The 14,536-nt window shown below is 40.0% G+C and overlaps 2 protein-coding genes across 3 annotated transcripts; both read left to right on the top strand.

Moving 5' to 3' along the window:
- Positions 1-573: 573 nt before the first annotated feature.
- prkacba (protein kinase, cAMP-dependent, catalytic, beta a) lies at positions 574-12,582 on the top strand. 2 transcript variants are annotated; one of them, XM_084011103.1, is made up of 10 exons: positions 574-932; positions 4,259-4,320; positions 4,648-4,776; positions 5,958-6,056; positions 6,289-6,371; positions 6,612-6,738; positions 7,533-7,628; positions 8,144-8,266; positions 8,485-8,649; positions 9,199-12,582. In XM_084011103.1, the coding sequence occupies exons 1-10, from the start codon at positions 887-889 to the stop codon at positions 9,322-9,324; spliced, it is 1,056 nt and encodes a 351-aa protein (XP_083867229.1). In that variant the 5' UTR covers positions 574-886; the 3' UTR covers positions 9,325-12,582. The 2 variants fall into 2 exon arrangements, with proteins under 2 accessions (XP_083867229.1, XP_083867228.1); XM_084011102.1 differs by lacking the exon at positions 574-932 and adding an exon at positions 2,515-2,724.
- Positions 12,583-12,730: 148 nt separating this feature from the next.
- samd13 (sterile alpha motif domain containing 13) lies at positions 12,731-14,474 on the top strand. The gene is made up of 5 exons (XM_084010951.1): positions 12,731-12,929; positions 13,276-13,385; positions 13,837-13,879; positions 13,987-14,098; positions 14,178-14,474. The coding sequence occupies exons 2-5, from the start codon at positions 13,358-13,360 to the stop codon at positions 14,319-14,321; spliced, it is 327 nt and encodes a 108-aa protein (XP_083867077.1). The 5' UTR covers positions 12,731-12,929; positions 13,276-13,357; the 3' UTR covers positions 14,322-14,474.
- The last annotated feature ends 62 nt before the right edge of the window (positions 14,475-14,536 follow it).

Consider the following 14,536-nt stretch of genomic DNA (forward strand, 5'->3'; position numbering starts at 1 on the left):
GTTTAGTCCCTTTCCTGTAAATTCAAGCTCCCCTCGTTGCATGTCTAGTTTTACTTCTTTGCCTTTGTGTGTTTTCTCGCATTTGTTTTGATTGTCTGCTTTCCTATCACTAGTAATAAGCTTATAATAACTACTAATAGCAATCAAATTAAAGCAAACTTCCTAATAAAAAAGTATCATATTTGAATGAATATGTGGAATACATTTCCTAAAGTAGTTTAATGTGAGTCTACCTTTTAGAAATATTTTCTTGTCAACAAACTTAAGCTGACTCATATGTGATGTCTTAAGGGATTCAGGAGTGCTGGGTACCATAGCAATGACAACTACAATAATAATATTAATTATTATTATTATTACTAATAATATAGGAGAAGAAGAATATAAATTTGACAGATTTTAGGCACCAACCGGTCATTGGTCACCATTGGTCAAAGTGATGGACCTTACTATGTAAATATTTGCTGAATATGACTCATATGATACAACATCAACGTTTACATAATAAATCATGTGACGTATGAGGAGCTACGATTTCCGATCGGCACTTGAAAGCAGCACTTCACCCGTCAAAGTCTGCTCCGTGGGTATTCCCATATTACTTGAACGCAGCACAAAACGACAGCAACCAGAGGTGAAAAGTCTGGAGCATGTTTTCTCTCCAGCGGAGGCATACTTGAACGACGAGGACGTTGAAAACAAAGATCCACAGGGCGGTTAGCAGAGCACGTCGAGGTCCTGTCCACAAAGAGACGACATTGATGTTGTTGTTAGCCGGCCAGCTAGCGCAAGCTGAAATTTGTTAGCTAGCTAACGGAGGGACCCTGTTAGCTAACCGCCACCATCATCGCTCCTAGCCAGCTGTGCATCGCCCTGTCTTCCTACGATGGGAAACGCAGCTACTGCCAAGAAAGGCAACGAGCAAGAAAGTGGTGAGTACCTGAACACCATCCCAGCTAGCCCGTTAGCCGTGTTAGCTAATGTATACCGTGAGCTTATCGTAAAGTCAGCGGATAGTAGCATTTAGCGGTTGTTGTCCAGTAATATGGGCTGCGGAGGAGAACCATCTTTGGTAGGGCAGTTCACAAGGTGTGTTAGCTCCCTCGTAATGCTAATCTCATTTGGGAAACGGTGCCACAACATGATGCAGCTAGCTGATCATTTCAAGTGACTTTTTTGGGGGCAGATGACAGTGAGGTGAATGTAAAGAAGGGGACCCTCGACTCAAGGAAATTAAGGATATTCTCAGTGTGACGTGTGAAGTGGATTTAATTCCCCAAAAGGAGCTAATTAAAAACGGCTTCCCGGATCCAGATAACATCAGTAAACATTGGTATTTACTAAAGCTGCAGTCAAGGCCTAGTCACTGCCAACAACAGGTACCTGATACACAACTAAGAGACTAAGTTGCCAGATGGCTGCTTGATGTGGTTAAAGCTGGCTAATGCTGCTAATAGTTGTGTGTGTTTTTTTTTTGTGTCTAGTGTTGCTTTGTTTTTCCAAAATAAATGGGCTGCGTAACGGCTATCAACGTTTTTTTCCATCCAGCCAGCTCACTTAATGTGTCAAGTCAGCTGTCAACAAGTTTACTGTAAATCAAAAATATGTTGTGCCTATATCATTGCTTCCTTACAGTGACATTAACGTGTTGTGATGTGCTTATAACATCAAGCCAAGCTAGCGCCCATTCCAGTCAAAGTGCACCTGTTGAATAGCAATTTTGCGATCTGAAGTGCTCAATTAATCTCTTGAAAGCAGTAGCCCAGAGGGCACTCTGTTGTGTTTGGTGTGCATTTGTCAGTAATGACCAAACTAATCCACTAAACTGTCTGGCTTGAGAGCACCGATCTTGACCTGCTTTCTGATTGTCAATAGTCCATACGGTCTCACAGCCTGGAGACTGGAGCCACCTGTAGTTTGCTGCAGGGAGGGGCTGAGGGTTGTAACGTCACGTGACACAAACAGCAAGCTTAGAAGAACACACTGTTTTGATGGTGTCATTTAGATTGTATCATCCAGAGAGGCCCAAGCTGCTGCATTTGAAAACATTTTTTGAGTACTTTACAGTTTAAAAGGTGTGCAGCATGAGGGTCGATGTGTTAGGGTGACTTAAAGTGTAGGGGAAAGCTCTTTGGAGAACAGCATTGTTGAGCTCTACCACCAGAGAGCAAGATATCCTGGCGATAACTTCTCTCCTAGTCAGTCAGTGGGTGTTACAGGCTCACAGTTTCCTTATCAGCAGTCTGAATGCACCACAGCTGTGCAATGTTTTTGACATAACCTTACCGTAAGAGCCCGGCCTTTTTGTGTGCTTGGTTAACTTTGTATGCCTTTTGTCAGAGCAACATCACCATTCGCATTTGAGACAAGTACGTGTTTTCCACACCACATAGAAAAAGTAGACGGAGCAGTTGGCCACTGAAACTGTAGCGGAGCACTTGAACAGGAAGCTTAATTTTATGTGGTTAGCCAAGCATTGCAGTGTGCTCTGCTGCATGCAGGAAGTTCATATCACTCACTGGTCTTCCGTCTGAAGACGGTTATTTGCCTGTGAGACTTTTTCACTCGCACAGCAAGGAATTTGTCTCAAAATGGCCCAGGGAAAGGACCACTCCTTCGCCAGCCGTTTTTTCCATAGATGTCTTAAGAGTAGCCAAGATCAGAAAGCACCAGAGAGTGAGGTGCCTCATATCTCTGAGTTCACCATCACATGGGATAAGTTCAGTAAGTGTGGCGTGTTGCTTTTATACTTACAATATGTCCGCCATCCTCTGCAGCTCTGAGGAGGACGAGTCGGCTTGCATTTGTGGTGTTTTATTTGTCGCAAAACTGATTTAGATAGGATTAACCATGTGGCGAGTTAGTCTAAATTGTACAGGTCTTTTAATAGGTTAGATACGCCTTTAAGTTTTGTAAATAGTTGTTCTTTACTTTGTCTCAAGCCCACGCATCCACTCATAAGTTAGAGTAGCGTTGTAGAGCAGGCCATTTATGGTTGTTCAGTTGCTTGCATCATCTCTGTCCTGTCCTTTTTGTGTACTGTTATGCAGGTATGAAATGTGTTATATGTGTGCTTTTTACACTGTCTTTTCAATCACTATTGTTTCATAGACATTGTGACAGATGTTTTGTAGTTTAAACATATTTTGTTCAGTGTAGGATATAGAAAGCTTCCTGCAAGAGAACATTTAGTTGAGGAGAGTAAGAAAAAGTCAGGTCTAAATATTGAAGACTACCTTCTGTGAAGAATCAAATCCTTACAAACAGAAATATCCACTTATTGACGTTTGGTTTAAGCTACAGAGCAGTTTTCGTAGTCAATTGAAGAACTACGTCTGCCAACCAAAATATATTTTTGTTTTAATGTAGACTACTTTAGTTGGTTTAACTTCAGGGTTAACTAAAGAGGTAGTTGTCTTTTCTCCAGTGTCATTTTGTTGTGTGTTGCATTTAAACCACTTGAATCTCAAATGTTCTTGTTCTTAAGCACTTCATAAATGTTTCTTCCTCTCTTTCTCTTCTCCACCATTTCCATCCATGTGGGTGAATGTTCCTGCAAACCCTTGGTGAACTGTAGAGACTTTTGGTATGCTCATTTTTCCATGAGGCATCCTAAGTCACAGAGAGAGAGTGTGTTCTGCAGTTTAGGCTTATCAGGCTTATATTATCCTACATCTACGATTGGGTTTGAATATTATAGTCCGTTAACGTAAAGCTTCCACATAGTCCTTCAAGTTTGTATTTAAATCAGCAACCACATTCAAAGTGCACAACTAGATGTTAGATTCTTGCCGTGACTCTGTGACTTTGGACATCTCATGTCTGCTGTGAATTTCACAATGTCTTTCTAATGCCTGCACCGTAGCTTCAGTTCTGTTCTGTTTTTGTGTTTTTTCTCCACCCAGTGTTACTGCCTCCCTCCTTGACTCGTTGCTACTCCTCAAAGCGATGCAGAATAGCTTGACTTTGAGTTGGCTAATTCTGTAAAGCCCACAAAAGCTCTTTGCATCACTTTATTAATTACAATTTCCTGCTTAGACGTGTGGTTTTGGGTTTTTTAAGGGGGGGAGGGGGGGTCCTGCATCCCCAGTACATGACATTTGCCTGACCTTTAAATGCATTTGTTTCCCTGAACTTGAGAACTGCCTTTGTTTATTTTCCCAAACACGTTAAACTGCCCCAGTTGGTTACCTGACCTTGTGTGAGTTTCTAAACACAGATTGTTAAATTTCACATCTTTCTCTTTTTTTTTTTATAGTGAAAGAGTTCTTAGCTAAAGCCAAAGAAGATTTTTTAAGAAAATGGGAGTGTCCACCACAGGTAGGTCGATCCCTGTGAGTACTTTTGCTTTACAGAATTCAAACTTTCAATTCCCTTAACTTACAGGGTAGATGTCTGATGGGGCCTAGCCACTTCCTGGTTCAGGGCTCGGTGACTTGAATGTTAGTGATTGCATAATTGTACTTTGACACTAAGAGGCATTTATTGTAAAAAAAATATTTAAAAAATCCACCCAACTTCTGTTTTTTTGCTCTAAGCTTCATTGAAGGCAAAATATCTTATAAGAGCTGCAATTACACCAAGCAGAAGTAAAATATTTTAGTTATCAGTTTGCTATCTTAACTTCCGTTGATAATGTTTCCTCAGAGCACAACTGGCCTGGATGACTTTGATAGGTTCAAGACTCTGGGCACTGGCTCGTTCGGGCGAGTTATGCTTGTCAAACATAAAGAAAGCAATCATTTCTACGCCATGAAGATCTTGGACAAACAAAAAGTAAGTGTATGGCTTTTAAGAACAGTTTGACAATCTCATGAGAACGTTGTAAATCAGTGTTGGTGTGTGCAAAGCAAACTCCTGGTACTGTGCATCTGTAAAAGGAAACCGAACACGTCCACTCATGCACTGCCACCGTGTTATTGTTGAAAACCTCAGAGACGCTTCACATGACCATTTTGATCTTAAAATACTGATGTGAGAGTCTTAGGAGGAGGTTGGCCTGTCCTCAGTGCGTCGCTCATGTAACGGTACATTCACACAGTTGGCTTAAGAGGAAAAGCTGTCTCACTTTCTGTTTCAGCTCTACTGCTGAAATACATTCTTTATCACCGTGCAGGTCTCCTCTCTGGGCTTCTTCTTTTTTCTCTTCACACTTTGTGTGCCAAAGCTTTATTAATCCATCACAAGGGTCTGAAAGGATTATTCTGTGTTTTTGCATTTTTATTCTACCACTGCTACTACTAGTCATGTACATTTCAAATTGTGTATTTACAGGTTTGTGAATGTGTTTTAACTACTTTACAGGTAGCCATTGTTTCCCCTTTTTTCAGTACAGTATGCAAATTAACTTGCAGATTTGTTAAACTTGATTGAGATACAGTAATTTAATTTATCACACTTATGGGCCAGTTGTTTTATCATTGTGTGTTAATACAGTCGCAACTGTGGATTGAGTTAATGTTTGACATCTTTTTAAACAAAGGACAAAGCAAATTAGGATTACTAGTCTATATATTATTTGCTTATTGTCAGTCTTCTGTCTTTGATTTTGAATGCCGTTGATCACCTGACTTCCAAATCTTGAATGTCCTAGTGCGGTAGACGTTTAAAATGAATTGCACTTTCAATCATTTACCTGGAAAAAACACAACAAAACAGAAGATGGTGTTAAATCTGAAGGCTTATGGTTCAAGTCTGTGCAAGTTGCGTTTCACACCTTACTGAAATGAGTTGAAGTACAGCAGCTGACTAGACAAAATTCATAAATGTAAAAAAAGAAAACTATGCTTTTAGAAGTCATCAGTCATCATCTGGTGATACAAAATCACGTTTGGGTGCTTGTGGTTTTCTTTACGTTGAATTGAGGAAATTATGTAACAAACACATACTCAACTATCAAGAACACACTCTGCTTCATATAACCGTAGTATTTATATTTTGCCTTGTTTTTTTTTCAGGTGGTGAAGTTGAAGCAGATAGAACACACACTAAATGAGAAGAGAATACTACAGGCAGTCTCTTTCCCCTTCCTCGTGAGATTGGAGTACGCTTTCAAGGTACACTCTGGCAACCACCTCAGCCAGCTACGTGGTTACCATGTTACTAGTGTTTTATATGATTCACCAATGACTCACAGTGCTCACCCAACAGACCTTTTGTGTTCAGTACAGTACATCTCAAAATACCCAGCCGACTGTCTGTTTGTAATTAATAACAACCTCATGTATAATCATTCAATATGTGATTGTTGGTGTGCCCCAGCTCAAAGGTCTCTTGCTTTAATAACAGGACAACTCAAACCTGTACATGGTGATGGAATATGTGCCCGGTGGAGAGATGTTTTCACACCTCAGACGCATTGGAAGGTTCAGGTAAAGTCTACATCTAATTATTTTATTCTGTTTCGTTTTTATCTGCATATCTGCTACTAATAGCTGGGTGGTTTCCACTTCACACACTGTGTTCTGACAATGTCGTGGGTGAAATAGCTTGAGACTGTCATCATTTTGAGGTGGCTATACGATGCGCAATAAATGATTGAGTTTGCTCTTTAAGAGTATATTGTTGGTATATTGCACCGTTGTCTGACTGTCTGCCCTCCCTTTTTTCAGTGAACACCATGCAAGATTTTATGCAGCTCAGATAGTACTCACCTTCGAGTACCTTCACTCCTTAGACCTCATCTACAGAGACCTGAAGCCAGAAAACCTGCTCATAGATCAACATGGGTATATCCAGGTACCATCCATTATTTATATTAATATGTATTATCTATATTAATATCTGCATGAGTGTTAGAATTGGGGCACCATCTGTGAGTCAACAGGAATTTACAAATTGAGTTCAATTTGTTGACTCTGACGACCAATATTAATCAGTTAGGAACCAATCAATATAATCCACTGAGACTACAGACCAGTGGTGGGACCCACTTCCTACAGCGTTACTGCTTAGGTTTTATGACGTACCTCTCTTATCAGCATGTGTCTGGCAGACACCCCCCCCCCCCCTTCGTATTCACATACCAAGGCGTTAGTTATTGGCAAAATAGGGGAGGAAGAGGGTTTTACATGCTTACCCAGCAGAGAGAAGTCACCACAATACACATTCCTAGTTGATTTAAGACTTGGGGAAAGGTCCAGAGAGGAAGAAATGTTGTGTAATCTTTTAAACGTCAAGGTTTTTCTGTGGAAAGAAGGGTTAATCAAGCACAAACAGTGTTTGGAGAAGCCTTAAAGTCTAGTGAGATGAAGGTTTCTCATCCTCATCCATCCCTGGAACGGGGGGCGTCACGGGGAGCCCAGCTCTTGATCTGTAGTTCATGATACCCCTGGTATTGAAAAGAGTAGGTGGACCTGCTGTTTATGAATATGAAGACAGATAAATCATGCAAATCAACACATTTTATAGTTATGGTTTGACGTTAATAAACCTGACTGAAAAGATTTAGGCTTCTGTTGATAGTGGAGTACATGTGAACTTTGCCCTTAAATGATTTATGTTCTTATCTAATCATATTGTTCTCTCTTCAGGTCACAGATTTTGGCTTTGCCAAGAGAGTAAAAGGCAGGACCTGGACATTGTGTGGAACTCCAGAGTACCTGGCTCCAGAGATCATCCTCAGCAAGGTGAACGCTTTACACCCAGTACAGTTAGAAAGCAATAAATAGTAACTAATGGAAACATGTTTATTGTAGCTCTTTTTAATGCATAGTGACTCCAGTAAACCAGTAAAGGGTAACAAGGATCTGTCTTCTCTTGTCACCACCTTGTGATCGGAGGAGATGAAAGCATGGATGGATTTGTCTTAATCTGCAGAGGAAAGGAATGACCTCATCTTAGATTAAATGCAGCAGTGCAATTATTCTAATCATACAGACAAGACAATACGTTTTTAAAACAAGGAAGTAATCAAGGACTTGAAGCTGGCCACGGTAGCAGCCCGGATCTTTCTGAGATGTCGAATCACTTTGGGTCCTAAAATTGGGTGATCGTTTATGAAGGGATGCGATTACTACAAGAATCATGCGATGTAAATAAAAACCCACAAATGAAATCTAAGTGAAGATCCAAACAAGAAAGAATGTCTTAAGCCTTTCCAGCTCTCGTTACCGGTCGTTTTCTCTGTTTCTGACTCTTCCAGGGCTACAACAAAGCTGTGGACTGGTGGGCGCTTGGAGTTCTCATCTATGAAATGGCTGCTGGTTACCCTCCCTTTTTTGCTGATCAGCCTATCCAGATCTATGAAAAGATTGTGTCTGGCAAGGTATGCACAGCTAGTCGCACACAACGTTTTTAATATATACATTTATTTGTCATTTCTCTGCTTGCCTTTCAACCACAAGCTTCACAAACTTTGCATTGTTTCTCCAGTGTTCCTTATTGCTCTTTATATACCGTAACCGAGCATGTTGTATGAAATAACGCGCGTCTTTGTGTTGATCGTACATGAGAGCGTTCCCTTTTTGTTTTCCGCTCCCGTAGGTACGATTTCCCTCTCACTTCAGCTCCGACCTGAAGGATCTGCTGAGAAACCTGCTCCAGGTGGACCTGACCAAGAGATTTGGCAACCTGAAGAACGGTGTGAACGACATAAAAAATCACAAGTGGTTCTCCACAACAGACTGGATCGCAATCTACGAGAGAAAGGTAAACATCTGTTACTGTCATTAAGTTATCTTTTTCTCATTTTTTCGCAAATTATTTTGATACAAAACATTCACTGTTAGCAGCCATGATCATGTATTTGTATTATAAGACCTCCAAACTATTTAAAACTTTGAACTTGAACTCATATCTTGCACGGGTGACATGTCTTATCTATAAAGCTACCTCCATATGAGTAATGATGAAGGAACAGACAACGTATTAAATAGAAAAAGCAACATGTACTGACTCGACCCCTCGTATCATATCATTAATCTAATCCACATCCCCTCGCAACATACAATGGAGCTATTGAACAACCCCTGCAGCCTCAAGCAATTATATTTAATTATATTTATTGTGGTGGGCACAAATGAGATTTTAAAACAGTTAAGTAGTCTATATCAACTGCCAGAGGGTAAGAGCTCATTCTTGGTGTGGAAAATCTGGGATGGATCAGATAATTATCCAGCCACAGTTTGGCAGATTTAAATGAATAATGCAGAAAAACATTTCTCTTTTTTTTTCTTCTTTTTTTTTTCGCATTCGTAGGTAGAAGCTCCGTTCTTGCCAAAGTGCAGAGGTCCAGGAGACACGAGCAACTTTGACGACTACGAAGAGGAGGACATTCGTGTCTCGCAAACGGAAAAGTGTGCAAAAGAGTTTGCTGACTTCTAGTGAGTGGGCAGAAGTCCCATCAGGGCTCACATGTTTTGGGATATTTGCACTCTCCTGAGGGTTAAGGTTGAACTGAGGCCGTCACATGTTCAAAACAAATGCCTCGTTCCTTCATTCCACACAGCTGAATGAGGTCCTTCTTGCCATGATCCTGCGTGCAGTTAGCACTAATCTACACACAGGCACATTATGCAGACACCCCTTGTGCTGCAACACAAAAATACTAGACCACGTTCTCATCTTTTGTCTTTTTTCTTTTCTTTTTTTTTTTTTTTTGGAATAGCCTCCCTCTTCCGTATTTCAATTCAAACAATGATTTGAAAAGCAACATGAAAACTATTATTATGCCCATTTTAAAATGGCACAAAGAGTGATTGATTGTATTAGCTGGTATTGCACACATTGTGATTTAAGCTTTGGGAAATAGAAGGTTGATTTTTTAATTTATTTTTTTCCCCCTAACATTGAGTTTTGTCAGTTGTATGTTGTTAAATGCCGAGTGTGTTTTTGGGGGTTAATTTTCTTTATTCCCTGATCACGAACACTTTGACTTTAACCATCATTTATCATTCTAGTGTCCTTAAGACCTATAACCATGTATTTGTGCATATAGAAATATTCATATTAGATTTATAAACACGTTGTGTTGTCAAAGCATGACCAAAATTCAATCAAAGAAATGTTTAGTGAAAGAAAATCACTGATGAGATCATGAAGTTTCCTAAGTTTTTTTAGCAATCAGTCATTCAGCTGTGGAAGAGATGAGTAAAGTGTTATTATGGAGCAGAAACACATCAGTGCTGTATTAACTCAATTGTAGCATCGTTTTTATTCATATCTGGTCACATCTCAGGCTGGGTGTTGTATTAAATGAAGGGAATGAGATGATATATATAAATATCTATTTTTCAGGTACAAGTCTGTTTCACAATGAAGGAAAACTGAAGTGGTTAAAATATGTCACTCCGAAAAACCGGTCGTCTGTCTTTGGTACGTCCAGACATTTATGAAGTGCATTGATGTGGCATTTTCTCAATAGCTGAAAGGTCAGTTTGTTAGGTTTTCTTGAGTGTGTTGTCGTGGAAGCAAAGCAATGTCAGACACATGGACGTTTTTTTGTTTTTTTTTGTCTTATCAAAGGTTCTCTCTTGGATTATTCTTTTTTTTAATCGTGCGTACGCAGAGCACTCCGAAGGCATTGTGTAACTGCCATATTTGTTTTATTTTCATTTTGACTTTTTGCATGTTTGTTACGTTTGTACAGCAGTGTCACGACAAGCTAATAGTGCCCTGTAAGTGTTCCCATGTTTATGTTGTTGTGTTTTTGTTACCTTTTTAAATGGTTTCCCATCGTTCTGGGATGTCGATGCATTATATAGAACATTTTTATCCGAGTTACATTTTCCTCTGCATAATCCCACGAAAAAGCAAAACCATGAACCTTGAAATAACAACAGAAGAAACGCAAATATCAAAACCTTAAAGTATTCATTCATCTTGGTCACCAATTGGTTGAGACATGCTTACCTCAACTGTAGTCTTAATGTAATTCTTTTAACCAATTTGTACACTGTGATGGAGCGATATTTGCTCATTCTTCCTCGCAAAAATTGCTCAGGCTGAGTCAGGTCAGTTAGAGAATAACAGACAAAAAATGTTTTGGTCTTGTTACAGATTTTCAAAGGGAATAAGGTCAAAAGACAACATTTAATTGTTTTTTTCATTGTAAGTCTCTCCTGTTAAGTTATTGTTGATACATATTTAATACGTCTGTTCTTCCCTCGAGAGAGACATCTAGGATTAATGAGGGATTTTTCTATAAGAATCGCCATTCAATTCCCATGAATTCTGACATGTTGCCCGTCCTTGCTGCGGAAATGTAGCCCTGCCTCCGGCGTGCCAGGCTGACATGTGTATTTAACATTTAACCATAGAATCTGTATTCCAAAGGTTTGATACCTATATGGCCAAGGTATTCACTTCCAGATTTCTCCTGCTTCTGTGATCCGTTGATTCCCCAGAGGGAAGTTTGTCTCCGCCGTCCACGGGGAGGTCAGAGTTTGAGGTCATTTCTGCAGGTCGGACACTCAGGGTTGTGGGGAAGTCGAATCATTTCACATCTTGTTGGAAACAATAATGCATTGTTGACAGTCTTTCAATTCAGCATAATTTAACTGAAGTTTAGATCATTATTTTACATGGTGCTCGAGTGTTTGTAGATGAGGGGGGGGGGATGCAATTTAATCAAGTTCAACAATCTTGGATAACCAAATTTGAAAAAGGTTTGGTGACTGAATGCTATTTCAGGTACTGGTGTGCTGTATATTGACATTGGCCAATGCCTGAATTTAAACAAATTTTGTTTTATATAATATATTATATACATTTAACCCAGGTTTCATTTCAAAAGGCACAACTGTTTCATATGTTATTTTTATTTATATTAGAGATGTCTAATAAGATTCCATTTTAAATATTTAAACTTGCATAGATCTCGGTATATATATATATACGGAGACTCCAACTGTTCACAAAAGTGTTATATACAGTGGATTTATTTGATTATTTATTTGTTTTCTATTTACCCTTATATTAAAATAAAAGATGTATCCAAATGAAAATATTTACCAGTTAATACACATTGATGCCTCTCTTGACGCCTAATTCAATTTGTAACGTTTTAATTTAACTTATTTTCTTGTTTTTCTTTGTAATTCTTTTTTTTTTTCTCTCCTTAAAGAGGATCCAAAGTTATTTTCCCAGTTTGAAGGGTGAACAGAATGTAATTGCAGAATCGACTTTTCTTTATTTTTTTATTTGGACAAAACATTGGAAAAACTACACCTGGGAATTCAGCATGTTTCAATCCAAACTGCCTGTGTTGTAAATCTTCCGATAAAAGTGTGTAGGAAATCCACAGCTCTTCTTACGTGTCGTTCATCCCCCGTGTGTGTAATAATGTTTGTCATATTTGATGTAAATGACGGCACTTTCCTCCCCCGAGCCACTTCACACTCCCGACTGAAGGAAATCAGTTTCATGGGTTCTCCGTAGCTAGTCGCACACGCCAGTATGGGATCAATAAACTGAAATGTGTCTGTATTTAGTTTGTGGGATCTTTTTTCACACCATTTAGAAGGCTGACACCCCCCCTCCCCCATGTTTACCTGTGTTTGCAAGGGGAATATACTTTGCTGTAGCAGATTTTATGTAACAAAAGGATATGTCACTATAATAAATTCTTTTTATCAAAACAAATATATATATATTATTGTTGGTATTTAATGTGTGATGAGAAATATTGCTGCATGTGTCATTGCAGTGATGGATCACGCAGAACTACAGGCGCTGGCCTTAAAATTGTGTGTGTGGAGGTAAAAACTCCACTTCCCATGATTCTCTGCTGTCATGTGGGCGAAAGGAAGCTTAACCGATGAAGAGGGCTAGTTGTCTTTACTTGATTAAATCTTTGATTTGATCAAATGAACGCCGCCGTTTATTAATTTGTCTAATATTTCAGCGACGAGGGAACTTTTTGACACCCGAAGGAGACGCGTCGCGTGCACGCGCCGCGCTGTGAGGCGGAAATCATCTGAAAAAATACGGTAACTTAAAATTGTTGTATTAGCAAAGCCCGGCTAACTATCCCTGTTAGCTTAACGCGAAACACGAATATCCGCGGTGTTAACGTTGGCTGTCGTCGGTGAAGCGTAACGTATGTTTATCGTGTTGTGCTGAATTGCGTCATTTAAGGCAATTTCACGGCGCATGTAACGTTATTGTGCTATTTTTAAACCAGCTAACAACGTGAATTTTTTTTTCGTGCTGCTGTTCTCTTCTCCCCCCCCCGCTGTCAGTTGATGATGCATATTAATGTTAGCTTTGTGTCGTTGTCGTACGTGTTGTTTTGTCCCGTTTCGACACGTGTGTGCTGCTGTGATGTCGTTGCAGTGAAACGCTGCTGTGAGAGAGAGAGAAAGGACGATGGTGCTCCAGCTGCCGACCCACTGAGCTCCCCGAGAGAAGACATCTGATGAGAAACAACTGCAACCTTACAGACTGTAAGAGGCTCTCTGAGTTTATTAAAGCTACGTTAGTGTTTAGACTTTAAAAGAAGCATGCGGTCTGTGCAGTCTGTCCACAGCAGGTTCCTGTGAGGAAATCACCACAGCTCGTGTTGTGAAGAAAAAGAAGCTTCATGAGCCAAGTTTAATGGCCTGATTTCAATATTAACTGTTTGAACTCATAACATGTCAAAATCCAAATTAATGTATGTTCTGTCTGATTTAGAGACTTGTGTGTATACACATAATCCATCTATATCTTTATTTATATATATACACACACAGCTGACTGAACATGTGCTGTAATGCCTGATTTGATTTTGTGAGTGTGTTCATGTGTTTGCAAAGTGAATTAACCCATTTTGGTTTAAATGTATTTATTTTTTTTATTATATATGCATTTTTATTGTATTTTTTTTAACTTCTTTTTTCTTTTCTTTTTTTACAGCCGGCATGGAAGACAAGGCAAATGGCTCTGTTGACACCAAAAGGTATGTTTTCCAGTTCGTGCACGATATTGTTTTATTGAACGCTTTCAAAGAACAAGTGTCTGTTAAGGTTGCGTGTGCATTGAGATGCCTTCCCTGTGAACGTACAGCCCCGTGGAGAACGGCCAGCTGCCGGACCCCGCCAACTGGGGGGTCGCCGACGTCGTTAATTACTTCAAGGCAACAGGGTTTGAGGAGCAAGCCACGGCGTTCCAGGATCAGGTCGGTGTGTGTGCTCTCGCTGCTCCAAAAAACCCATAAACTACAATGTCTGACAATTATTTCTCTCTCCACCTGATAGGAAATCGATGGCAAGTCCCTGCTCCTGATGACGCGGAACGACGTCCTGACGGGGCTGTCGATAAAACTCGGCCCCGCACTCAAAATCTACGAGTATCACGTGAAGCCGCTGCAAACTCAACACCTGAAGAGCAACGCGTCGTAGCGGCGCGGGCCGTCCCAACACCCACCTCAGTGACAATCATCGTGTCGGGGGACCCGAGGTTAGCTGCCACTTCACAAAGACTCCTCTGGCCACAGCGGCACCTTAACAGGATTTGAATGCTGTATGTTTTTATAAGAGTGGACCCCCAAAAAAAGTGGGTCCACTCAGCTGTTTACCCTTTCAGCCATTCTTAATTCTGCTGCTTGAGATACTGT

The sequence above is a fragment of the Eutrigla gurnardus genome (assembly GCF_963514095.1).
Source record: "Eutrigla gurnardus genome assembly, chromosome: 6".
Classification (NCBI taxonomy): Eukaryota; Metazoa; Chordata; class Actinopteri; order Perciformes; family Triglidae; genus Eutrigla; species Eutrigla gurnardus.

Coding starts and splice junctions, on each gene's coding strand:
- prkacba (XM_084011102.1), top strand. CDS start 2,592: ATGGCCCAGGGAAAGGACCACTCCTTCGCCAGCCGTTTTTTCCATAGA. Junction 7,629..8,143: donor CAGAGATCATCCTCAGCAAG/GTGAACGCTTTA, acceptor TGACTCTTCCAG/GGCTACAACAAAGCTGTGGA. Junction 8,650..9,198: donor TCGCAATCTACGAGAGAAAG/GTAAACATCTGT, acceptor TCGCATTCGTAG/GTAGAAGCTCCGTTCTTGCC.
- samd13 (XM_084010951.1), top strand. CDS start 13,358: ATGAGAAACAACTGCAACCTTACAGACT. Junction 13,880..13,986: donor GGCTCTGTTGACACCAAAAG/GTATGTTTTCCA, acceptor GTGAACGTACAG/CCCCGTGGAGAACGGCCAGC. Junction 14,099..14,177: donor CCACGGCGTTCCAGGATCAG/GTCGGTGTGTGT, acceptor TCCACCTGATAG/GAAATCGATGGCAAGTCCCT.